This window comes from Gobius niger (assembly GCF_951799975.1).
Source record: "Gobius niger genome assembly, chromosome: 19".
NCBI classification, from domain to species: Eukaryota; Metazoa; Chordata; class Actinopteri; order Gobiiformes; family Gobiidae; genus Gobius; species Gobius niger.
In genome coordinates this window covers 25,710,278-25,736,289 of record NC_136870.1, presented here as the reverse complement: position 1 = coordinate 25,736,289, position 26,012 = coordinate 25,710,278, and the positions used below count along the sequence as shown (strand labels likewise).

Genomic DNA, 26,012 nt, shown 5'->3' with positions numbered 1-26,012 from the left:
GGTGCGCCTCGTAGGTGCGCCTAGTAGGTGCGCCTCGTAGCTGCGCCTCGTAGCTGCGCCTCGTAGCTGCGCCTCGTAGCTGCGCCTCGTAGCTGCGCCTCGTAGCTGCGCCTCGTAGCTGCTTTGGCCGCACGTCAAATGGTATCGGTTTCTGGTATCGGGACCTCATGAATGAGTACGAGTATGAGTACAAGCATGTGGTATCGGTATCGGTGCATCCCTACTGTGAATAGTGTAGGAAGATTTTATTTTTTCAATTTTTTAATCACATATAGCTTAAGTGGCGCTGCTTGTTGTGTTGATGGAGTAAACTAAAGGGAAATGTTTTTTGAAGGCTCTATTCATGAAATTTACAATGTACAAAACACTACAGACCCTAAATATATAAACAAAGTAGGTTTTCATAAAAAATACTACATTTTTTATGTCATTTTTGCTCCATTTTAGTCTGTGTGATCCAGAAAACGATTAATTACTAAAATAGTTGTCGACTATTTCAATAATCGATTAGTCGTTTCAGCCCTACTGGTCAGGAGTTTGAATTTGTCCTGGGCGCCCTCTGCAGGCAGCAACGGGCTTGACACGTGAAAGAGCAGTGAAAACGAGCTTTCTCTTTAGGCTAACGGCGTGCTAACAAATCAAAACTGTTGAATATGGGCGGAGAATGGTTTAAAATGGGTTTGGTGATGGATTATGGGCTTTTAACCCTAGAACACTATTACCGGTGAGTGTCCTGGGTCTCTGAGCTTCAGCTTTGTCTTTGACATCTTTGATGGCCTGGGGGGTTTTCCTCTAAAACACACTTTCTCCTACAGGCACATGTTGCAATAGTGATGAAGGTCGGGGAGGGTTAGTGTGTTTAACCTCTTAACTCCCGCCTGAAGAGAGGATCTTTTTCCTCACGTCATCAGATTGTTTTTCCATCATTTTTTTGTTGGGTATTAAACTCATTTTTGTAACTTCTTTGTAATTTTTTGTCACATTTTTGTAATTTTTTCGTCCATTTTTTGTCGCATTTTTGTAATTTTTTTGTCAATTTTTTTGTCATTTTTTTGTCAAATTTTTATCACATTTTTGTCATTTTTTGTCACATTTTTGTAAGATTTTTTTGTCACATTTGTCATTTTTTTGGTCCAATTTTTGCCATTTTTTCGTAAATTTTTTGTCAATTTCTTGTGACATTTTTGCCACTTTTTCATCAATTTTTCGTCACTTTTTTTGTCACATTTCCATCATTGTTTTTGTCTCAGTTTTGTTGCTATTTTCACAGCTTTTTTCCAGAAGCTTTTGGACTGGGGTAAAGCCAAACTGGAGAAAATGTGCTCGGTTATCGTCATGTTCTGATAGATTTTGATGAAGTTCTTTTTATCGGGTGGATTATCTCGCGTTAGTGACGGTGTCTTGTGTTTGATCGATGGTGTTCGAGGGTTAATAATGTGGAGGATGGTTTGTGTTTCATTTCCGATGCAGATGATAATGCAGAAAACACAGATTAGAGCTACAGCAGGAGAAGGAGGAATGATCTAAGTATGGACCTGTTTAAGGATTATGGGCAAAATGGGAGTAAACCGTCAAGAAACAAGGAGAACAAATAAAAACTCTAGTGCAAAGTCTGGGAATCGAACCTGGGGCCTTGTTCTGCGTTCTTCCATGAGCAGGATCCTCGTTGAGCTGTCAGTGTTTCCTCGTGTGTCACAGCCTGAGGAAGCAGCGCGTCGTGAAACCGGTCACAAGACGGTCACAGCCTTCACCTCCTGCCGACGGTCAATCCACCGCCAGAACATCCATGTTTCACGCAGGGGTCGGTGTGGACGGATTCTACATAAAAACAATCTCCCAGACTGATTTATCGAGCTTTGAACCAGTGTTAATTTTGACAACATATTTTAATTTAGTTTTAGTCTTAATCTTTTGACTAAAATGTAGTTTAATTTTAGTCGAGATTTAGTCAAAAAAAACTTTTCTATTTTAGTCTAGTTTTAGTCGACAAAAATTGTATGTTAATTTAGTCGACTAAATTTAAGACTAATTTTGTCGACTTTGCATTTATAATATTCATTATAATCATATTAAAGGGGCTGGAAGCAAGTTCGCCATTTTATACTCACTAGTGCCACCTCAGGCCATATGTGTAACTGCACCTTCTATATTTAGCTCGTGCATGACGGCAATTCGGGCCGAAGTGACACATTTTTGAGTGACCGTACAGGATTTTAGAGGCAGTTGTGGTGAACAGGTCTGAGCTCATTCTACACATTCGGACATGGCTGGAACATGTAGGGGGAGGAAAATACTTAATTTTAACATTTTTAAACTCCTTATAGTCCCTTTAACCTTGTTCATCTGCTTCATGTTTCTGCTCCACATGAACAAAGCTCAGAGCGGCTCCTTTGACAGTGAATTTAAATGATCTGAGGCTCTTTCAGACGCTCAATAGAAGTTTGGATGATTTTAGTCTCTCCTTTTCATTTTTATTTAGTCTTATTTTAGTCGACTAAAATATCTGGACATTTTAGTCATAGTTTTAGTCTCATGAGAAACTTTTAATTTAGTTTTAGTCCAATTTTAGTCGTCAGAAATATCACTTTGACTAAAATTAAGACTAAATATTTTAGTCGACGAAATTAACACTGCTTTGAACCCCTAAAGACACATTGAAATTAATATCAAATTACAATATTCTGTCAAAATCTATCAGTAAACTCATGACTAACATATTCTACAGCGCCATGAACAGCACGAGGTTAAACCCAGCGGCCCATAAGAAGCACGTTCACATGTTAATAATCTTTATTACACCAACACTCGTACATAGTGTTGGGCAATATGACGATACATATGGTGGGGACGATAGAAAACTTAATCGTGCTATTTCTCGTCTATCGTTTCTCATTTGATCAATTCCATCCATCCATTCTCCTCCTCCCGGGTAACTGAGCTCCAGCCACCCTGTGAAGGAAACTCATTTCGGCCGCTTGTATTCGAGATCTCGTCCTTTCGGTCGTTACCCAGATCTCGTGACCGTAGGTGAGGGCGGGAACGCAGATCGACTCAGCTCCGTCTTCACCGCGACAGTCCGACACTGCTGATCCGTCTGTCGATCTCACGCTCCATCCGTCCCCCACAACAGCAATTTGAGCAATTATTAAAGCAAATAGTTCATTGCTGAGGAGCAGTGGTTGGTTTCTCGGCTGGTGACGAAAGCTCGGAGGCGTCTCCAGGAGGTGGGGGCGTTCCTAGGAGGACTCAGGCAAACCTATCCCTAAAATGGCCGCCATCAGAGTTTTTACAGATTACTCAAAAACATGTGAATGTGCCAAGGCAACACTTCACTTTATAAAATCCACGTTTGCTTTGATATTTTGCTAAAGGACTTCAGTCACCGCTGATCAAGCTGCTTCCTCCTCTTCCCTCTCTGTAACTGCATTGGTTTTCTTATCTAAAGCCCCATTTCGACAGCACAAGACCAGTTCGCCTGCACCCGGAAGCTTGTGTTTCCAGTGCCTTGAGGGTAAAGTGGTCCTGGTCGTTATGGATGTTATGCATGTGACAGGAAACAACCACAGCCACATCACTGAGCTTTAGTCCTGCATCAAAACACCTTTGTATCTGCGACATGTGGCCATGAGGAGGGACATTAGGTGCCCTTTATATTGAACAGCGATAGGAAAAAACATATGTGAATGTTTTCCTATCTTAATTTATAAAATGGACTTTAAAGAGGGGGTATTATTCTTTTTTCAGTCACATATCACCAGTCTATATCACACTACAATGATGACCAAACCTTCTGTTGGTCTGTAAATGCAGTAAATTAGAATAACTGCTTTGTATAAAATGTCTCTCTCAAAATGGCTGTAGTGAATGTCTTGAAATAGGCCTCTGTCTCTTTAAGAACCTCTGACCCTTTAGACACGCCCCCTCCACACGCTGTCTGTGGCATCAGTGGGGAGGGGGTTCTGCTGAGGAGCAGTGGTTGGTTACTGGTGACGAAAGCTCGGAGGCGTCTCCAGGAGGTGGGGGCGTTCCTAGGAGGACCGGTCTAGTTTGCAAACCGCTCCCGACCCCATGGCTGAAGGGGTCTGAGTCCGGAGCGGTTTGGACCCCGTTTTGGGAGTGGAGCGGTTCACAGGGGCGGACCGGCCACATGTCCGTTCTGGAAGAGCACAGAAGGGCCACCAGTCCCGCCTCAACCGAGCTTTACCCAAATCTAAAAGCTAAAAAGAAAAGCATCAAAATAGCGAGAAAAAGACGGACAAAAAAACACAACAAAAAATGATAGAAAAAAAATTTAAAAAAACAACAAAAATGTGGCGACGTGACGAAAAGTTTCTGTCACTTTTGTAGGTCTTAGAAGAAGATCTTTATTTATATAGAAGAAGATCTTTATTTATATAGCGCCTTTCACAGACATGTAGTCACAAAGCGCTTTACATGAGACAGTTGTACATTCACTCCATACTCAGTGGTGGAAATCTACGTTTGTAGCTTCAGTTTCCCCTGGGGGAGACTGACAGAGGCGCTTTCGCGACTACACACGTCTGCGTCTCTTTTTAGTGGTAGGGGAAACCGGAGTACCCGGAGGAAACCTACGCAGACACGGGGAGAACATGCAAACTCCACACAGAAAGACCCCGTCCCTGGTGGGAATCGAACCCGGACCTTCTAGCTGTGAAGCGAGAGCACTAACCACTGCGCTACCGTGCCGCCGTGTAATGCCTTTCAAATGAGGCGTTACATTGTTGCTCTCCAGTCGAGAAGCTTTTAGATTTGGGTAAAGCCCAGTATAAAAAAAGCATAAATCTAAAAGGAATTCCGTGGAGTATGGTGCACCACAAGGTTAAATTTTGGGACCACTATTATTTATTATTTATTAATGATTTTGCTTCTGTTTCTATGACCACCTTTCCCGTTCTTTTTGCTGATGATACCGATGAAAAAAATAATAATAAAAAGTCGACCTGGGGAAAATGCTCTCGTTAATGTTAAGGCGGGGGGTAAGAGGTTAAAATATGTATTTGTGGAAGTGTCACAATTACGCTAATTCGGGCCAGGCTGGTCAGAGTCCAGGGCTGTTTTTCAGTCCCAGTCCAGCCCCTGGCGGTTCATCTTCAAACCGCTCCGGCCTGTTCCGGTCTGGTCCGGTCTGGTCCTGTCAAAATGGGGCTTAAGCTGGAACTAAACCTGGTCCAGAGCTGGTTTATGGCCGTGTTTCCATGGAGATCTAACCCTGATAGAAATAGTTTCCTATAATATCTTCCCTTTAGTCTGAGCCTGACTGTGAGGACCAGGCCTCAATGGAGACGGAATCTTCTCATAAAGCATCATGTTGATCTTTTTTGCGATATATTCTGGAGCCCGACTGTAGACCTGGTTCGCGTAGACCTGGTTCACGTAGACCTGGTTCATGTAGACCTAGACCTGGTTCATGTAGACCTGGTTCATGTAGACCTGGTTCATGTACACCTAGACCTGGTTCATGTAGACCTGGTTCATGTAGACCTAGACCTGGTTCATGTAGACCTAGACCTGGTTCATGTAGACCTAGACCTGGTTTGTGTAGACCTGGTTCGCGTAGACCTGGTTCATGTAGACCTGGTTCATGTAGACCTGGTTCATGTAGACCTAGACCTGGTTCATGTACACCTGGTTCATGTAGACCTGGTTCGCGTAGACCTGGTTTGCGTAGACCTGGTTCGCGTAGACCTGGTTCACTTAGACCTGGTTCACGTAGACCTGGTTCGCGTAGACCTGGTTCACGTAGACCTGGTTCACTTAGACCTGGTTCACGTAGACCTGGTTCACTTAGACCTGGTTCATGTAGACCTAGACCTGGTTCGTGTAGACCTGGTTCGTGTAGACCTGGTTCACGTAGACCTGGTTCGTGTAGACCTGGTTCATGTAGACCTGGTTCATGTAGACCTGGTTCATGTAGACCTGGTTCATGTAGACCTGGTTCGTGTAGACCTGGTTCATGTAGACCTGGTTCATGTAGACCTGGTTCATGTAGACCTGGTTCATGTAGACCTAGACCTGGTTCATGTAGACCTGGTTCGTGTAGACCTGGTTCACGCAGACCTGGTTCACTCAGACCTGGTTCATGTAGACCTGGTTCGTGTAGACCTGTTTCGCGTAGACCTGGTTCACGTAGACCTGGTTCACGTAGACCTGGTTCGCGTAGACCTGGTTCACGTAGACCTGGTTCACGTAGACCTGGTTCGCGTAGACCTGGTTCACGTAGACCTGGTTCACGTAGACCTGGTTCACGTAGACCTGGTTCACGTAGACCTGGTTCGCGTAGACCTGGTTCACGTAGACCTGGTTCATGTAGACCTGGTTCACGTAGACCTGGTTCGTGTAGATCTGGTTCGTGTAGATCTGGTTCGTGTAGACCTGGTTCATGTAGACCTGGTTCATGTAGACCTAGACCTGGTTCATGTAGACCTGGTTCACGTAGACCTGGTTCACTTAGACCTGGTTCACGTAGACCTGGTTCATGTAGACCTGGTTCACGTAGACCTGGTTCGTGTAGACCTGGTTCATGTAGACCTGGTTCACTTAGACCTGGTTCACGTAGACCTGGTTCACGTAGACCTGGTTCACTTAGACCTGGTTCACGTAGACCTGGTTCATGTAGACCTGGTTCACGTAGACCTGGTTCACTTAGACCTGGTTCACGTAGACCTGGTTCACGTAGACCTGGTTCACTTAGACCTGGTTCACGTAGACCTGGTTCACGTAGACCTGGTTCATGTAGACCTGGTTCGTGTAGACCTGGTTCATGTAGACCTAGACCTGGTTCGCGTAGACCTGGTTCATGTAGACCTGGTTCACGTAGACCTGGTTCGTGTAGACCTGGTTCATGTAGACCTGGTTCACGTAGACCTGGTTCACGTAGACCTGGTTCGTGTAGACCTGGTCGACGTAGACCTGGTCCACGTAGACCTGGTTCACGTAGACCTGGTCGACGTAGACCTGGTCGACGTAGACCTGGTTCACGTAGACCTGGTTCGTGTAGACCTGGTTCGTGTAGACCTGGTTCATGTAGACCTAGACCTGGTTCACGTAGACCTGGTTCACGTAGACCTGGTTCACGTAGACCTCGACTGTGTAGACCTGGTTCGCGTAGACCTGGTTCACGTAGACCTGGTTGACGTAGACCTGGTTGACGTAGACCTGGTTGACGTAGACCTGGTTCACGTAGACCTCGACTGTGTAGACCTGGTTCGCGTAGACCTGGTTCACGTAGACCTCGACTGTGTAGACCTGGTTCGCGTAGACCTGGTTCGCGTAGACCTGGTTCACGTAGACCTGGTTGACGTAGACCTGGTTGACGTAGACCTGGTTCGCGTAGACCTGGTTCACGTAGACCTGGTTGACGTAGACCTGGTTCGCGTAGACCTGGTTCACGTAGACCTGGTTGACGTAGACCTGGTTGACGTAGACCTGCTTCACGTAGACCTGGTTCACGTAGACCTGGTTCACGCAGACCTGGGTCACGTAGACCTGGGTCACGTAGACCTGGTTGACGTAGACCTGGTTGACGTAGACCTGCTTCACGTAGACCTGGTTCACGTAGACCTGGTTCACGCAGACCTGGTTCACGCAGACCTGGGTCACGTAGACCTGGGTCGCGTAGACCTGGTTCGCGTAGACCTGGTTCGTGTAGACCTGGTTCACGTAGACCTGGTTCGCGTAGACCTGGTTGACGTAGACCTGGTTGACGTAGACCTGGTTCACGTAGACCTGGTTCACGTAGACCTGGATCAGCCGGACCTGCAGCTTTAAACACCGTCGTTATTCAGACGATAATGAGAGTCTTGAATCCCGTCCTTCTCCGCGTGTTTTACAAGCCGCCTAATGGACTTACATGAGGACATTATGAATTCACCATCGCTCTCCGCACTCGCGCACCGCTGCTGAATACTAATGCAGCGGTTAACACGCCGAGAACACGCTAAGAACACGCTAAGGACACAGATGCTGCGGCGAGAGGGAGGGGGGCGTGCGAGGAAAACCACACAGCGGGTCATTAATAACAGAGTGGATCAGGAAACGGCAGCGAGAGGAACAAGACAAGAGGCGAGAGCGGAAACAAACAATGTAGAGAATAACGTTAAATCACTGAAGTTTTATCTGACCGGGATCCATGTTTCACTCAAAAAGAGGCGAAACTTATAAATGTGCTGAAGTTCAGTCTCCCCGGCCTGTCTCGGAGACCTGTGGGAGGAGCCAACAGAGTCTCTGCGACGTCTCCTGGAGATCAGGAAGTCATCAGGAAGTCGTAATACCAAGGAGATCTGAACACATTGAGGCTGTTTTGGGGATTTATCTGTAGAGCGCCAACAATCCAGACCGTTTTTCATGATATTTGTAGCACCACAGTGTATTCTATGTTATAGCTATGGACACATAGTGATTTGTTGTCACATTTTGTTAATTGTTAATTGTAAATTGTGTATGTGCTGCCTGCTTAGGGACTACAGATGGAAACTAGCATCCCTGCTATAATCTGGCATATTTACAGTGCTCACGTGCAACTGTTCATTAATATGCATTGTCCCTATCAAATAAATAAATAAATAACACGCTGTGGCTCTTTTGAAAGACAAGACTCTAAACTCTCCGTAGGTGAAAACAGTTTAGTTCTACGTGTCTCGGTTCCTGAGAAATCTAAGCTAAACAGAGGCTAGTTTGGATCAAAATCACAGATTTCTTTCTGGATACGGAGTGATTGTGTGTTTTATGAAACTCTCTGCTTTCTGATTAACTCCTCTCTCCTCTGACACTAACGTCATGTGAAAAGGCAAATGCATAAATATATTTGTTTCAAGTCAATTTCCAAGGACGACTGAGAAACATCCTGTTAAAGTCTTCAATCCAGAACCAGGCTGTTTAAATGATCACGCCATAAAAAGAGATCGAGAACACGCGTGTTTCAAAACATGTCAACAATGATGTCATAGAAAATTGACTTGAAACGAGATATTTAGGCATTTGCCTCTTTACGTAGGGGATAATGTATAGAACGCTGGTCATTATCGGGAAAATAAGCACTGACAGTGTTCAACACACACAACATAAACTTCGTACACTTTTATGAAGGTCGAAAGGTTTATTTAATGACTTCCGTGACAAATAGTTCCCAAAAGTTTGCGCGTTGCTCAGCAACGTTTTGCTAGGCTAGAAGCAGCAAGGCTAGTAGCTAGCCTAGCTACTTAGTTGAAGGCGCAGTTGGAGGAATGGTGGTGAATCTCTGGGTAAGTTGAAAGTCAGACTCACGCTAACTTCACGAGCGATTCCCCGACTTCTCTCTCAGTGACGGGACAAATAGTGTCGCTACTACGTACACGCGGAGTGATATGAAAGCACCAACTGCGTTTCCATTGGCAGCGTCATTATTTTTCTCAGAGGTCCTTTATCAGAAAATAATGACCGGTAGAACGTTAGGAAATCTCATTCAAATCAATGGAGCTTCTACTTACGTTGTGAAGAGCCGTATAATAAATAACGTTAGTCCGTCCAGAGAGGAGAGAGGAGAGAGAGGAGTTAATCAGAAAGGAGTTCCATAAAACACTAATTATCTCCGAATCTAGATTTTTTTCTGATTTTGATCCAAATTAGCCTCTGTTTAGGTTAGATTTAGGTTAGAGACACGTAGAATGAAATTAATAAAATAGAACACGCTGTGGTGCTACAGATATCATGGTCTGGATTGTTGGCGCTCTATGTGTTGAGTTAAAGGTAAAGGTTGGAGTCTTTAGGCGCAGATGTAGATTAGTTTGCAACAATGTGAGAAAAAACACATTTTGAGAAAACAACCCTTGAATCGACCGTTTCCCAAATAAATCTACGTAGAAACATTGAATGAGTCCAACACTGAAGCCCCTCAGTGTGAACATGAGTCGATGTGTTTGTAACGTGATCGTGGATCTTTTAAACGAGCCTTTTGAGCAAGTTCACAGACAGTGCACAATCCAAACATCCTCCTCCTCCTCCTCCTCCTCCTCCTCCTCCTCCTCCCCCTCCTCCCCCTCTCCCCAGTGGAGGTGTCGGAGCTTACATAACGCGCCCAAACATTTGTGCAGCGTTAGGGCGAGCGATGGGAGCCAGTCGTGTGCAAATGTCCCTCTGTGCCTCCCGTAGAGGAGGACAGATGGCAGGCGGCTTCACCGAGGAGACGGAGACAGATCTCACAAGTACTGAGCCTCCTCCTCTGCATCATGTACTGAGCCTCCTCTGCATCATGTACTGAGCCTCCTCCTCTGCATCATGTACTGAGCCTCCTCTGCATCATGTACTGAGCCTCCTCCTCTGTATCATGTACTGAGCCTCCTCTGCATCATGTACTGAGCCTCCTCTGTATCATGTACTGAGCCTCCTCCTCTGTATCATGTACTGAGCCTCCTCTGTATCATGTACTGAGCCTCCTCTGTATCATGTACTGAGCCTCCTCTGCATCATGTACTGAGCCTCCTCTGCATCATGTACTGAGCCCCCTCCTCTGCATCATGTACTGAACCTCCTCCTCTGCATCATGTACTGAGCCTCCTCCTCTGCATCATGTACTGAGCCTCCTCCTCTGTATCATGTACTGAGCCTCCTCCTCTGCATCATGTACTGAGCCTCCTCCTCTGCATCATGTACTGAGCCTCCTCCTCTGCATCATGTACTGAGCCTCCTCCTCTGCATCATGTACTGAGCCTCCTCCTCTGCATCATGTACTGAGCCTCCTCTGCATCATGTACTGAGCCTCCTCTGCATCATGTACTGAGCCTCCTCCTCTGCATCCTGTACTGAGCCTCCTCTGTATCATGTACTGAGCCTCCTCCTCTGCATCATGTACTGAGCCTCCTCTGCATCATGTACTGAGCCTCCTCTGCATCATGTACTGAGCCTCCTCCTCTGCATCATGTACTGAGCCTCCTCCTCTGCATCATGTACTGAGCCTCCTCTGCATCATGTACTGAGCCTCCTCTGCATCATTCAGTGAACTCCAAACCAAGGCCTTCAGCTCACACAGATTCATCGGATTCAGACTCCACTGTTTCTACACCGAGCAAACGTTTGTCGAAAATGTACGTATCAACTTGAAATATTTGCCGTGGAAAGAGCGGAGATGTTGTTGTGAAAGTGGCCCTAAAGTTTAGTATATCCCTCCCGGCTTTAGCCGCCGCTGTCTCCCACAAAGGAAATGACCATATTTGGATTAACATCTCGGTCACAGCTTGTGTCAGTATTTGTGAATGAATGAGCGTGAGTGAGCTACTTCCTGGAAAACCACAAAACGTCCTAAAATCGCAGAGCAGCGTCGTAAAGGGTGAGTTTGGTTTATTGTTTTTTCTGTTTTCACCTGCAGCGTCGCCTTAAGAAATGAAATGTGCAGCGATGTTTTGATAACACTTAAGATTACACTCCCATGTGGTACAGGCAATAAGAAAGTAGTTACTAGAGATGCACCGATCCAGCTTTTTTGCTACCGATACCGATACCGGGGTTTGAGTATCTGCCGATACCCGACATTTACCGATACCAAGAGACTTTCTTAAGTCATTGACTGCCAATGACGTCTTTAGACACTCTGTCCCTCCTCTTTCCCTCCTCTGTGTCTCCTCTGTCTCTCCTCTTTCCCTCCTCTTTCCCTCCTCTTTCTCTCCTCTGTCTCTCCTCTGTCCCCCCTCTTTCCCTCCTCTGTCCCTCCTCTGTCCCTCCTCTGTGCCTCCTCTGTCCCTCCTCTTTCCCTCCTCTGTCCCTCCTCTTTCCCCCCTCTTTCCCTCCTCTGTCCCTCCTATATCCCTCCTCTTTCCCTCCTCTTTCCCTCCTCTTTCCCCCCTCTGTCCCTCCTCTTTCCCTCCTCTGTGTCTCCTCTTTCCCTCCTCTGTGTCTCCTCTTTCCCTCCTCTGTGTCTCCTCTTTCCCTCCTCTGTCTCTCCTCTGTCCCCCCTCTGTCCCTCCTCTGTGTCTCATCTGTGCCTCCTCTTTCCCTCCTCTTTCCCTCCTCTGTCCCTCCTCTTTCCCTCCTCTGTGTCTCCTCTTTCCCTCCTCTGTGTCTCCTCTTTCCCTCCTCTGTCCCCCCTCTTTCCCTCCTCTGTCCCCCCTCTTTCCCTCCTCTGTCCCCCCTCTTTCCCTCCTCTGTCCCCCCTCTTTCCCTCCTCTTTCCCTCCTCTGTCCCTCCTCTTTCCCTCCTCTGTGTCTCCTCTTTCCCTCCTCTGTCCCCCCTCTTTCCCTCCTCTGTCCCCCCTCTTTCCCTCCTCTGTCCCCCCTCTTTCCCTCCTCTTTCCCTCCTCTTTCCCTCCTCTTTCCCTCCTCTGTCCCTCCTCTTTCCCTCCTCTTTCCCTCCTCTGTCCCTCCTCTGTCCCCCCTCTTTCCCTCCTCTTTCCCTCCTCTTTCCCTCCTCTTTCCCTCCTCTGTCCCTCCTCTTTCCCTCCTCTTTCCCTCCTCTGTCCCTCCTCTGTCCCCCCTCTTTCCCTCCTCTTTCCCTCTTCTTTCCCTCCTCTGTCTCTCCTCTGTCTCTCCTCTGTCCCTCCTCTGTCCCTCCTCTTTCCCTCCTCTTTCCCTCCTCTGTCCCCCCTCTTTCCCCCCTCTTTCCCTCCTCTTTCCCTCCTCTGTCCCTCCTCTTTCCCTCCTCTTTCCCTCCTCTGTCCCCCCTCTTTCCCTCCTCTTTCCCTCCTCTGTCCCTCCTCTGTCTCTCCTCTTTCCCTCCTCTTTCCCTCCTCTTTCCCTCCTCTTTCCCTCCTCTTTCCCTCCTCTGTCCCTCCTCTGTCCCTCCTCTGTCCCTCCTCTTTCCCTCCTCTGTCCCTCCTCTTTCCCTCCTCTTTCCCTCCTCTGTCCCCCCTCTTTCCCTCCTCTTTCCCTCCTCTGTCCCTCCTCTGTCTCTCCTCTTTCCCTCCTCTTTCCCTCCTCTTTCCCTCCTCTTTCCCTCCTCTGTCCCTCCTCTGTCCCTCCTCTGTCCCTCCTCTTTCCCTCCTCTGTGCCTCCAAACCGTCTCCAAACTTAATCCCCCCCCCGTTGCTTCATTAATGGCCGCTCGTGTCGGTGTCTGTCGCTGCTCCGCCTTCTGCAGATGTCCAGCTCCGCGGGAGACGAGGCCGAGACCAACAAAGTCCTGGTTTAGACCCGGTTTAGCGTCTGCGTACCACAAAAAACATGTACAACAGCTCAGGATGAAGGATGTGCCTCGTCATAATTTGCCTCTTGTCAAATCAGTTTATATGAATTATGAACAACTTTCCAGCTTCAGAAACATGAAAACTGTGCCAGAATTGCCCTCTGTACGGCAACACCACAGGGACAAAACACCCTCCCTGTTGTCAACCTCCTGAGACCCGAGAGTTTGTCTGGTGCATTTTATAATTGTTCTTGCTATTTGGGATAAGTAGGACCTAACAAGTATAATAACTAAACTGTGATGTTATACAGGAAGTAGTTTTTGCAGAAAATGATGTCGTCATGTGAGGACAGTGGGTCTGTCAGAACCTTATGAAATATCATTTGCTGTTAAGGGCCAGAAGGTCCTGTTTAGTCAAAATTCAAAATTTCAGCTTAATATAATAATAAGTTAAGGTTAAGAGGTTAAAACTAACTCTAAGGTTGAATTCTCCAGGTTCAAAGCTTCAGAATGATCTGCAGCCCATATTCACTTAGATTTAGTTGCAAAAGTTGTGTTTTTCAGGCGATGAGAGCCAAAACTGGTATCGGTTCAGTATCGGATATTTGTAGCTAATACCCAATATCGTATTTTTTCCAGTGTCGGTTCCGATATCGAATATCGGGGTCGGATTGTGAAAAAAAAAAATATATATATATATACAAAAAATAAACTAAAATCTACATCTGAGCCAGATGGCTATCATAGAGGTGGGGCTAAATAGGCTAGCTATGTAGCACGCTAACTACATCGTTTATTTCTACAACAATATAACACTTAGTATTTTAGTATAAGATTTACGACTGTACAACATGACTCTGCAAATGTGCCACTTACAATAACTATTTACAACTGTAAATCATCTAAATAGTCCCAGGTTTAGTTAACCACATGGTAGAATAAATAACGTTTAAAATCTTCTTTAAAAGATAAATCCCAGTGGCCTGGAACACAACATTACTCATGGCTTTTGACAGTATCGCCCCCTACTGTTCTGGAGTTTGCATAATTTAGCTTTTAAAATGAACAAGACACATTGGGGAACTTTACTCTATACTTACCTTTATAGAAATGTTATGGAATAAAAGTTTCAAATGTTGTGAAGTAAAAGTAATAAGTTCTCACAAAAATCCTACTCAAGAGGGATGCACCGATACCAGTATCGAGTATCGGGCCGATACCACATGCTTGTACTCCCTAAACCAGAGTCTGAGCTGGATTTAACCCGAGCTGAATGTTGTAAGTGCTGCAGCGTCTGCAGTGTTTACAACATACAGCAGGGGTAGGCAACGTCAGGCCCGGGGGCCAAATTCGGCCCTCCAGCGTAAAACCTTTGGCCCCCACGAAAATTTTGAAGAAACATTTATTCATAAATCAGAGACCAAATACGTGAAAATGACTCTAAAATATGGAAAATACTGTCAATATTTTCACATTTTCCCAGCAAAACATCCTATTAGGTCATATATCATGAGCAAAACTTTAATTTGTAGAAAAAAGGTGCTTTACTTTGGGCTAAAACTGTGAGTTTCGGCCCTTGGTGTTTTGGCAAATCGGCCTCCATGACACAAACTTGCCTACCCTTACATACAGGCTAATGTTGCTAATATTGCTAACTAGCTGCTAACTCGCGGCTAACTCGCGGCTAACAGTTCTGGAGATTCTTACAGTGTTTTATGCCCAGGGGTTTATTCATCTGAAAAACTAACCCAGCGACTAAAAAGTCCTCAGAAAATCCAAATTAAAGAGACACAGCATGTTTATATTGAGCCAAAATGAGCAAAACAATCAAAATGCTGAAGCTACTGGATAAGTTACTATAAACACAGGAGAAAATCCACACGGAGCTGAAGTAAAGGAGAAAAGAGACACTTTATCTGCTGTAATAAGTAACATCTCAATACTATTGTTAAATACAAATACATAAATGAATAAAGCACAAGCATTGAGGAGCTTTAGGACATGAGCTGTTCTGTCTGTGATGGAAAAAAGTATTGAAAGGAAATAAAATGGCATATGTTCAATTCTGATATAACCTGTATATGTTGAAGAAAATGCCTCGTACTCGTATCAAGTTAAATACATGAATAATAAAACCAGCTCAAAGCTGGTCCGAGCCCCGGTTCTTCTGGTTCTTCGTCCTGACTGACAGTTCGGTGCAATTATCTCCGGCTTTGTTTACTCCGCGTCGGTGTTTTCGCCGCTCGTTCATTATCCGCGGATCTGAGAGCAGGAAAAAAAAAACGAGGACGCGGCCGAGTGAAGCGTGACAAATTAGGAGCGAGAATAACAATCGAAAGTCAACATCACGGCGGCGGCGGCGGCGGCGGCGGCGGAGGCTGACTCCTGCAGGGGATTCGTTACCGCGGCAATTTGTGGAGCGAGTTCGGAGGAGTTCGGACTAAGCCTCGACAAATAATCAAAGGGGGAAACCTCACGGGACGGAGCGGAGGACGAGGGAGGACTGGATTAAAAAACTTCGGTAAATGAGGCGAGTTTTTGAAGAAGGACGAGGAGGAGTCGAGGTTCTGATTCGGAATATTTCGATTCTGACGTCCATTTTAGGTCATTCTGCGTCAAACCAACAACTCGTCCCTTGCGGATTTGATTCAAACTCACAAGGCCGTGGGAACCCAGGGTGCTGAGGGCGCTGCAGCACCCCCTGGTGGATAGTTTGTGAACTGCAGGCAATATTAACCCCTTAACTCCCACCTGAACCGAGCACATTTTCTCCAGCTTTACCCCAGTCCAAAAGCTTCTGGAAAAAAGGTGTGAAAATAGCGACAAAACTGAGACGAAAACAATGATGAAAATGTGACAAAAAAATGACTAAAAATTTGACTAAAAATTGTGGAAAAAAAGGACGAAAAGTGATAAGAATTTGACAAAAAAATGCGAATAATTTGACGAAAAATGGACAAAAAATTGACAAAAAAGTGAAAAAAAGTTTGACTAAAAATTGTGAAAAAAGGGACAAAAAATGGACAAAAATTTGACTAAAAATTGCGAATAATTTGACGAAAAATGGACAAAAAATTGACTAAAAATTGACAAAAAAGTGAAAAAAAGTTTGACTAAAAATTGTGAAAAAAGGGACAAAAAATGGACAAAAATTTGACTAAAAATTGCGAATAATTTGACAAAAAAGTGACAAAAAAGTCACGAAAATTTGACAAAAATGAGACGACTGCCCAACAAAAAAAGTGATGAAAAAAAATCGGATGTGAGGAAAAACATCCATTTAGTTTTGTAGGTCTTTCAAATGAGGCGTTACACTGGCCCACAGGATTTGGGTAAAGCTGAACTGGAGAAAATGCTCTCGGTTCAGGCGGGAGTTAAGAGGTTAATAAATAGGATTTACGCACAGAAAAAGTATTTTGGGGGTACATTTTATCCCTCAGCGCCCCCTAACTAAAAGATCTTCCCACGGCTCTGCAAACTCGGGCGATTGTAGTTGATGACGCTAAAAGTGAGTGTGAAGTTTGGAAAGACCTGTTCATCCCCGCCTTTACCGACTTCCTCAACTTTACCCCAATCTAAAGCTTCTCACAGCCTATTGGCCAGTGCCTCATGAAAAAGGCAATAAGAGGAATCCGTTTAGCTGAACACTGTGAACACACAAATCCATCCGTCCATCTTCTTCCAACAAATCACATTGCACCAGCCCCTATGGCGCCCCCTCATGGTTCTATCCGGGCCTGTTGGTCTCTCATTGGAACCTTCTGACCCGCTCTTTGTCTGACCCGTCACCTATAGGACCTGCCTGAAGTGTTGCCTTGGCACATTCACGTATTTTTGAGTAATCTGTAAAAACTCTGATGGCGGCCATTTTAGGGATAGGTTTGCCTGAGTCCTCCTAGGAACGCCCCCACCTCCTGGAGACGCCTCCGAGCTTTCGTCACCAGCCGAGTAACCAACCACTGCTCCTCAGCAGAACCCCCTCCCCACTGATGCCACAGACAGCGTGTGGAGGGGGCGTGTCTAAAGGCTCAGAGGTTCTTAAAGAGACAGAGGCCTATTTCAAGACATTCACTACAGCCATTTTGAGAGAGACATTTTATACAAGGCAGTTATTCTAATTTACTGCATTTACAGACCAACAGAAGGTTTGTTCATCATTGTAGTGTGATATAGACTGGTGCTATGGGACTGACAAAAGCAGAATAACCCCCTCTTTAAGTAATTTATCTAATTTAAGATGGACATTTTTACAGTCATGTACAACACTGGCATATGTAGAAAGTGATGCTTTACTTCAGTTGCTTCAATTGGAGGGTCCGGCCCTTGGTCTTTTGACGATGAAGAAACCCGGCCCTCCACCTAGTAAACCTGCCTCCCCCTGCTTTACCAAATCATAAATCTGTCGTGTAGTTTTTCTCTCATGAATCATTAAAAAGTAAAGACACACATTCACTCCTTACGTTTGGCAGAACCTTTTTATTTGGAACTGCACTGACGCTAAACATCCATCTGTTACAGAAAAAAAAAAAAACATACAAATTTTACTCACGCTAAAACAAAAGTCTGAAGTCTATTCTATTGCTTTGACCGACCACGTTACTACGCCCCGAAAAAAAAACCTGACTCTGGAGAAACAAAACTACAAATCTAACTCTCCAACACCAAGAGATCGATATAAAAATACCACGTTAAAAGGGAAAAGGAAACGCAGGGATTGGAGATTTCCTCAGAGACAAAAAAATCAGGGCCTATTTCAAGACATTCACTACAGCCATTTTGAGAGAGCCATTTTATACAAGGCAGTTATTCTAATTTACTGCATTTACAGACCAACAGGAGGTTTGTCATCATTGTAGTGTGATGTAGACTGGTGCTATGTGACTGAAAAAAGCATAATACCCCCTCTTTAAATCAAAAACAATGACACTTGTAGACCTAAGTGAATTTCAGATCATGTTCAAAGCCTCACAAATGTCGCTTCCTGAAAGTTTACAAAATATGTTCTGCAAACGAGAAGTCAAGCACAACCTGAGAGGTCAAACGAGTTTTGATAAACAGTTCCAGAACTACCTTGAAAAGCGTGTTTGCCACGAAAAATCCAAATGAAAACATCAAGCGTTGTAAAAGCCTGGCCCACTTTAAAAAGAGTCTGTATTTCTCAAATACGAACAAAACGACTGTAAAACATGCACCGAGAGTCCAGATGCTTCTTGGTAAAAGTTTCTATTGTTTTCATCAGCTCGATCATAAACGATAAAAAGGTTGTATTATGGACCTGTCAAAGGACCGAGAACATGCTTCGTAAATGTTTTTGTGTTTCTTTCAACTTTTCTCATGTATGATTTGTACGTTCATACACAAACACAAATCGAGCCTCTGTTTGTGCTTTGGTGAATATCAAGAGTTAAAGGGATATTTCAGGATTTTTGACATACAGTAGGGCCACATTTCCTAGTTATCCAGAGATATGTTTTTTGTAATTCGTGCAGTTCTTATGTTTGAAGAGTTTCGTGGCGCTAGGCTAGTGCAAGGCTAGCGCACGTCTATGGTATCAGCTAGCCTGCATTGAAAACAGTGTGACCCGCTCCACAGAGCACCTGAGGCAAATCACTTATAACACGAGACTAACCATATACATGTCTGTGTCCATAGAGTCGTGTTTGGAATAAAACTGAATGATCGCATTGAGGGACTATTTTCTCGCAGATCACTCCGCCGCTGCGTAGCTTATACAACCACTGAGCTGATGCTGCTCAAATATAAGGTCTTTTAAATGCAAAATTCTTTCTTTGTAAGAGTTTTATTTCTAACTGAAGCAAATTGAGGTATATTTCACGTTTATTGCAGCTTTTTAGGATGATGACGCACTTTTAGAACAAAGCTTTCCTGTCGTTGACAATATCGAGTATCGTTAGAGTCAATATTATCGTTTATCGCGATACTTTCCTGCCTCAATATATCGAACTTTCAATTTATCGTGACAGGCCGAGCTGGAGCCGCAGATTCAATGCAATATGAGCTTTTCATTATGGACCCCTCTCTGTAAAAGAAGAGCCCCCCCCTGCCCCCTCTCGCCCCCCCAACCCCCCCCTTCACCCGACACATCGTTACCCTTAAGAAATTAGTCTCCGGCAAATTGTGGGAACTTCCAAACTCCCACGTCTTCCTCCACCGCGACCTCTCGACCCCAATTTGACCTTTCGCCCTTAAACTTTTGATTTGCATTTGCCCTTCGTCTCTGGGGTTAAACGGGGGGGGGTTTGGGGGGCGGGGCCTCTGCCAGATGTCCACTCCAGACCCTTATGAGGCTCTGCTTTTCTGAGCCGCTTTTATCGGGTTTTGTGGAGCACAAAGGTTAAAAATGTCAAGTACGAGCCTCGTTTTTCGGATCCAAACAAAGGCAAAAAGGTAAACGCGGTTTAAGGGTTGAGGCTTTTGTGGAAACGTCAGCGGGAATAAAGAGGGAAGCAGGTGTGGACGGAGCGGCTCCAAAAGTTGTGGAATCAATTCAGGCTTTTAGGGGAAAACGGCGCAAACGTGAAGGTGGAGGCGCTTTTCCTTTTTGTGTTGGAAATTACAGATTAACCTGTTTGGCTTTACCCAAATCTACAAGGTTCAGGAGAAAACAAACTGTAAGAAAACAGAGCCGTGGGAAGATGTTTTAGTTAGGGGGCGCTGAGGGACAAAATTTACCCCCAAAATACTTTTTCTGTGCATAAATCCTATTCATTAACCTCTTAACTCCCGCCTGAACCGAGAGCATTTTCTCCAGTTCAGCTTTACCCAAATCCTGTAGGCCAGTGTAACGCCTCATTTGAAATACCTACAAAACTAAATGGATCTTTTTCCTCACATCAGATTTTTTTTCAGCACTTTTTTTGTCAGGCAGTCGTCTCATTTTTGTTAAATTGTTGTGACTTTTTTGTCACTTTTTCGTCCATTTTTGTCATTTTTTTGTAAATTATTTGTCACTTTTTCGTCTCACTTTTTTCACATTTCCATCCTTGTTTTCGTCTCAGTTTTGTTGCTTTTTCACACCTTTTTTCCAGGAGCTTTTGGACTGGGGTAAAGCTGGAGAAAATGTGCTCGGTTCAGGTGGGAGTTAAGGGGTTAATATTGCCTGCAGTTCACAAACTATCCACCAGGGGGGTGCTGCAGCGCCCTCAGCACCCTGGGTTCCCACGGCCTTGGAAGAAAATGAGGATGAAAGTGCGACGATAAAATGACGAATAAGCCACAAAAGAGCAACAAAAAAAAAAAGAAGAAAGAAAAACAAGTGAAACAAAAATAGGAAAAATTGGGGGAAATTTGGGGATTTTTTTTTTTTAAATATGAAAAATGGAAAAAAATATAAAAAAATGAAAACGTGAGAAAAAAAAACAAAAATTTAGGGGGAAATTGGAGGAAAAAAAATGAAAATTGGGAAAAATGTGAAAATTTGGGGAAAATTGGGGACAAAACACGTACAAAAAATCGGGGGAAATTTTGTAAAAATATGGAAAATTGGGGACAAAAAACTGAAAAAAAAAAAGGTTAAAATGGGTAAAATAAGAAATACTTTTGTCGTTAAAGGAAGTTAATTGGTTGTTTCACCCATAGACCGTCAAAAATAATAGACTCCTCCTCCTCACTCACCACAATGACCACGTTCGAGGGGGAAATCATGGTGGATTTAGACTCCTCCCCCCCAGCTCTGATGAAGCATGTTCCTAAAAAGGGCATAAGGGCGGGACCTTCACTGTAGACTCCGCCCATGTGTGACGTGTAGCTCGAATGCTAACAGTCCGGCCCTCATTAGTACAAGATTTCTGCAAGAGCAGCCGCCATTGGTTTCACCTCAAACAAATAATACAAACGCAACAGAAGTGAAATGGAAGAAAAAGCATTGAACGGTTCAGCCTTAAAGAGAAAACACAGGTGATTATCAGCGTTATCGTCTGCATCGTCCAAAAAACACGGTTTGGTATCGGATTGGTTTGGGTGACCCTGTAGCAGAGGTGGGAGTCAGTCCCTAAATTCAAGTCCCAGGCAAGTCCAAGTCAATTAGTCATGGGGTCAAATCAAGTCAAGTCTTTCTTTAGCTGCAAGTCACCTCAAGTCACAAACGTCAGAGTTAGGCCTAATTTGGATTTAAAGTATAATTAATATTAAAATAGCCACTAAATTGTATATATATGCTCCAGTCTATGTACAAAATGACTGGGACAGCATTTTAAGGAAACAAAATGGAACAAAACAGAGACTTTTTAACATGAGCTGCTTTTCCCTGCAGTCTGAAATATAAATGTAAAATAATCTTTTTATTTTTGTTAGTTTCTGGCAGTTTTTCTGTCAGCGGTTCCCCTGTGATGCCCCAGCCCCTGTATACTCGGATTCGCCCCTGCTTTAAGTAGACTCTGCACAGCCTTCAGTCCCGCTGTCACTGGGCTCTGAGTGGATGCAGAAAATCACCTCTAAATGCTGTAACTTTCAAGAGAACGGCTTAAAACACAGAAAAGCCCCAAGATTTCTGTCATTAAGCATGTGGCTAATTATTATATGTAAACACAGATGTGCCGCTTTCACTCAGTAAATAATAACTATAAAGTCACAGCGAGTCATTGAGAGTCAGTGGCCTCAAGTCCAAGTTAAGGCTCAAGTCATGTCCAGGTTTTGTCCAGGTTTTGTCCAGGTTTTGTCCAGGTTTTGTCCAGGTTTTGTTTTGTCCAGGTTTTGTCCATGTTTTGTCCATGTTTTGTCCAGGTTTTGTCCAGGTTTTGTCCATGTTTTGTCCATGTTTTGTCCAGGTTTTGTCCAGGTTTTGTCCATGTTTTGTCCAGGTTTTGTCCAGGTTTTGTCCATGTTTTGTTTTGTCCAGGTTTTGTCCATGTTTTGTCCACGTTTTGTCCAGGTTTTGTCCACGTTTTGTCCACGTTTTGTCCACGTTTTGTCCATGTTTGTCCATGTTTTGTCCATGTTTTGTCCATGTTTTGTCCATGTTTTATCCATGTTTTGTCCATGTTTTGTCCATGTTTTGTCCAGGTTTTGTCCAGGTTTTGTCCAGGTTCTGTCCAGGTTTTGTCCACGTTTTGTCCACGTTTTGTCCACGTTTTGTCCACGTTTTGTCCACGTTTTGTCCACGTTTGTCCATGTTTTGTCCATGTTTTGTCCACGTTTTGTCCACGTTTTGTCCACGTTTGTCCATGTTTTGTCCATGTTTTGTCCATGTTTTGTCCAGGTTTTGTCCAGGTTTTGTCCATGTTTTGTCCAGGTTTTGTCCAGGTTTTGTCCATGTTTTGTTTTGTCCAGGTTTTGTCCATGTTTTGTCCACGTTTTGTCCAGGTTTTGTCCACGTTTTGTCCACGTTTTGTCCACGTTTTGTCCATGTTTGTCCATGTTTTGTCCATGTTTTGTCCATGTTTTGTCCATGTTTTATCCATGTTTTGTCCATGTTTTGTCCATGTTTTGTCCAGGTTTTGTCCAGGTTTTGTCCAGGTTCTGTCCAGGTTTTGTCCACGTTTTGTCCACGTTTTGTCCACGTTTTGTCCACGTTTTGTCCACGTTTTGTCCACGTTTGTCCATGTTTTGTCCATGTTTTGTCCATGTTTTGTCCCTGTTTTGTCCCGGTTTTGTCCCGGCTCAGATCCAGGGGAAGTGTTTTGAAAAGGGGAAGAGAGATTGTTTTGAACGGGCGTCGAGCCAAAGAAAACACGAGGGAACAGTTTGTGACGGAAACTGAGTGGAGGAGTTTGTAGTATTTGTGTCATGTTTATAACGAGGCGGTGAGAGAAACATCGGCGTCTCTTTATCTCCTTTTACTCCTGACACGTCTGATTCTGATTCTGATTCTGCTTCTGCTCGTGCGGTTGTGAAGCTGTAAAACGTGTGTATTTTAAATGAGACTCGCAGTCGGAGGCGTTTCATGACCTTTTCAATAATTCAGACTTTCACTTTGACTCCTCGCCCTCTGCTGGACACAGTCGGCCACAGCAGAAAACCATTTAACCTCTTAACTCCCGCCTGAACCGAGAGGATCTTTTTCCTCACGTCATCAGATTTTTTTCCATCATTTTTTGTTCTGTATTCAACTCACTTTTGTAACTTTTTTGTCATTTTTTTTGTCATTTTTTGATCATTTTTTGTCACATTTTTGTCATTTTTTTGTCACATTTTTATCATATTTAAAAAAAAAAAAAAATCACATTTTGTCATTTTTTTTGTCATTTTTTCGTAAATTTTTCATCATATTTTTGTAATTTTTGTTTCACATTTTGTCTTTTTTTTGTCATTTTTTGGTCATTTTTTCATCAAATTTTTGTCATTTTTTTGGTCACATTTTGGTCAAATTTTTATCATATTTTTCTAATTTTTTTGTCACATTTTGTCTTTTTTTGTCATTTTTTTTGGTCATTTTTTCATCAAATGTTTGTAATTTTTTTGTCATATTTTGTCACATTTTTGTCATTTTTTTGTCCATTTTTTGTTTTCATTTTTTTTGCCATTTTTTTTGTCACATTTTTGTCATTTTTTCATCCATTTTTAATCAATTTTTTGTCATTTTTTTGTATTTTTTTTGGTCACATTTTGTCAATTTCTTGTGACATTTTTGTGACATTTTTGCCACTTTTTTGTCGATGTTTTCTCACTTTTTTGTCACATTTCCATCATTGTTTTCGTCTCAGTTTTGTTGCTATTTCCACTGCTTTTTTCCAGAAGCTTTTGCACTGGGGTAAAGCCAAACTGGAGAAAATGTGCTCGGTTCAGGTGGGAGTTAAGGGGTTAAATGAGGGAATAATTTGTCTTCTCTGTGGGTTCATCCAATTTCATAACCGTCTGATGTTTTTGTTTCAAAGCCTGAAGGTTTGAAGTTTATGGAAAATGGCATTATTTAGCTAAAATGCTACAGATCATGGCTTTGAAGGTAGACAGACATGGACACAGTGATTCTTGTGCCATTTGATCACAGTGCAGTGTTTTCAAATGGGCGTCCCTGTCAGCCATCTTGGATTTGAGTAGATTTAATTTACACAAAACCACATGTATCTGTAACCGGTTTATTTCCTGTATCTTCAGGTCCGTGAGCCTCGGAGCGATGCCTTTGCGGAGGATCTGACCGGTCGGTTCTGGGACTTCAGCTCGGACTAAACCTGGGATTAACATGTCTGTGGTCGACAAGCACAAAGTCAAACGGCAGAGGCTCGACCGCATCTGTGAAGGTAAGAAACGAGACCTTCAGTGTGAATCAAGCGAACCCATATTAAGTCGAGACGCTGATGGTGGAAACTTACAGAGGGGTCGTTTGAAAGCTTCACATTTCTAGTTTCCAACACAAAAGATCGCACGTCTCTATCACTTTCTGTGCCAAAGTTATGTCCAAAATTCGGCGATGTTGTAGATCAGGCATCTCAGACATGCGGCCCGCGGGCCAAATGCGGCCCGCGAGGTAATTTTTTGCGGCCCGCGAGATAATTACTTATTTATATTATATGCGGCCCGCCGGTAAATCACATTAAACACGTTAGAACTACATGTCCCATGAGGCACCGCGCGGTAGCGCCAACGCAGCTGCGGACGCGAGAATGTAAACATCAGACAGGGGAAGGGAGATGCACCGCTGTCCCTGAATGCATCTCCCACGCTGCCTCCACCAAAACAACAGCGCGTGGTTCCAGCAGCTACACCATGGATAAGTTAAGGCTTATTTACAACCTTAGACACGTAAAGCAAGTGGCGGTGGGCGCGGGGCAGGTGGAGACAGGCCTGTTTTTGTGGATTATAAAGTTTTTCCAACTGGAGCTGAGGACTGACCAGACGAGTGAGAATCCTGGATAAAGAGGTTTTAGCAGCAAGTTCTCCGACGGATCCTCAGGAGATCGAGTGCACAGTGAGTGTAGTGTTTTTATGCTTATTCTGTGCAGTAAAGTCAGCCCTTAAAGTGCGGCTGTTGCACGGACTTATCTGACATGAAGCGCGTGCGTTTGTTGATGCGTTTGCCGGTGTTACACATTGACAGGAGCGGGGTTGAACTGGTGTGAGTGTCCCATAGATTGAAAAAACTATTGCTATTCTTCAGTTTATGGACAAGCCCGACGCTGATGGTCTATTCACTTTTTGTTTAACCCGATTTGGCGCGAGCCCAACGCGTCAGGGAGAGCACGGTGGAGCGAGATCTCCCTGCTCCGCCTCCAACCCGGTGTGCGCGGCAGGCGATCTTGTCCACATTCGCCCAATTCTTGGCAGATTTTTTGACAGAACGCGACAATTCCCAATAACCCGCAACAGCACGCAGCAGTGCAGGACGCATATTCGTGACCGTGCGTAATAATTCGTGCCATTAATCGTAACACGCAGCAACAGTTCGTGGCGCGTGAAACCTCTACCAATTCCACTCACATTCGTGATCCTGGGCCACGTTCGTAACGCATCGTGCCCATGTGTAAACCCAGCCTAGGACTATGCAAAGCGAACACATTGCATTGCATAGTGTTTACAAGCGTCACAACAGTAAAGTGAGGAGCCTTTTCTCTCCATCTCTCTCTCAGAGCTACATTATCAGGTCAATGAATTTAATCTTTATTAAGGACACATGTGGGAACACATGATCCATAGTTACATTAAAAATAGAGAATATGGAAATGTATTAAAATACTGCAAATAATGACAGCAACATTGACAGTAAAAAATATAAGCCCCATCAGTTCTAACTGTGGATCAGAAAAAGGCCTGAGGTCAGTGACCACATTATTTACATGAGGTGAATCTCACTGAGCTGATCTCAGACACACCAGAGTCTGGAAAAGTCGACACATTCATCGATGTATTTATTGTATGACAGGGTGAAAATTAACACAGAGCAAAACAAGTTTGAAGCTGATGCTTTTTGCTGGTGCTCATGATCAGCTCCAGTCCCTGGTCAGGCTTTTCTA

General features: G+C 44.2%; 1 protein-coding gene and 1 long non-coding RNA gene across 3 annotated transcripts in view; one reads left to right on the top strand and one right to left on the bottom strand.

The window, feature by feature from the left end:
* LOC306978670 overlaps window positions 1-26,012 on the bottom strand; it is a 183,149-nt gene that overhangs the window by 31,656 nt on the left and 125,481 nt on the right. The window lies entirely within an intron of this gene.
* ctbp2l (C-terminal binding protein 2, like) overlaps window positions 1-26,012 on the top strand; it is an 88,335-nt gene that overhangs the window by 4,225 nt on the left and 58,098 nt on the right. For both annotated transcript variants that reach the window (XM_079577217.1, XM_079577218.1), the window contains exon 2: window positions 24,160-24,302. In XM_079577217.1, the coding sequence (XP_079433343.1) occupies window positions 24,245-24,302 (58 nt within the window). In that variant the 5' untranslated portion in view covers window positions 24,160-24,244. The remainder of the gene's footprint in view (window positions 1-24,159; window positions 24,303-26,012) is intronic.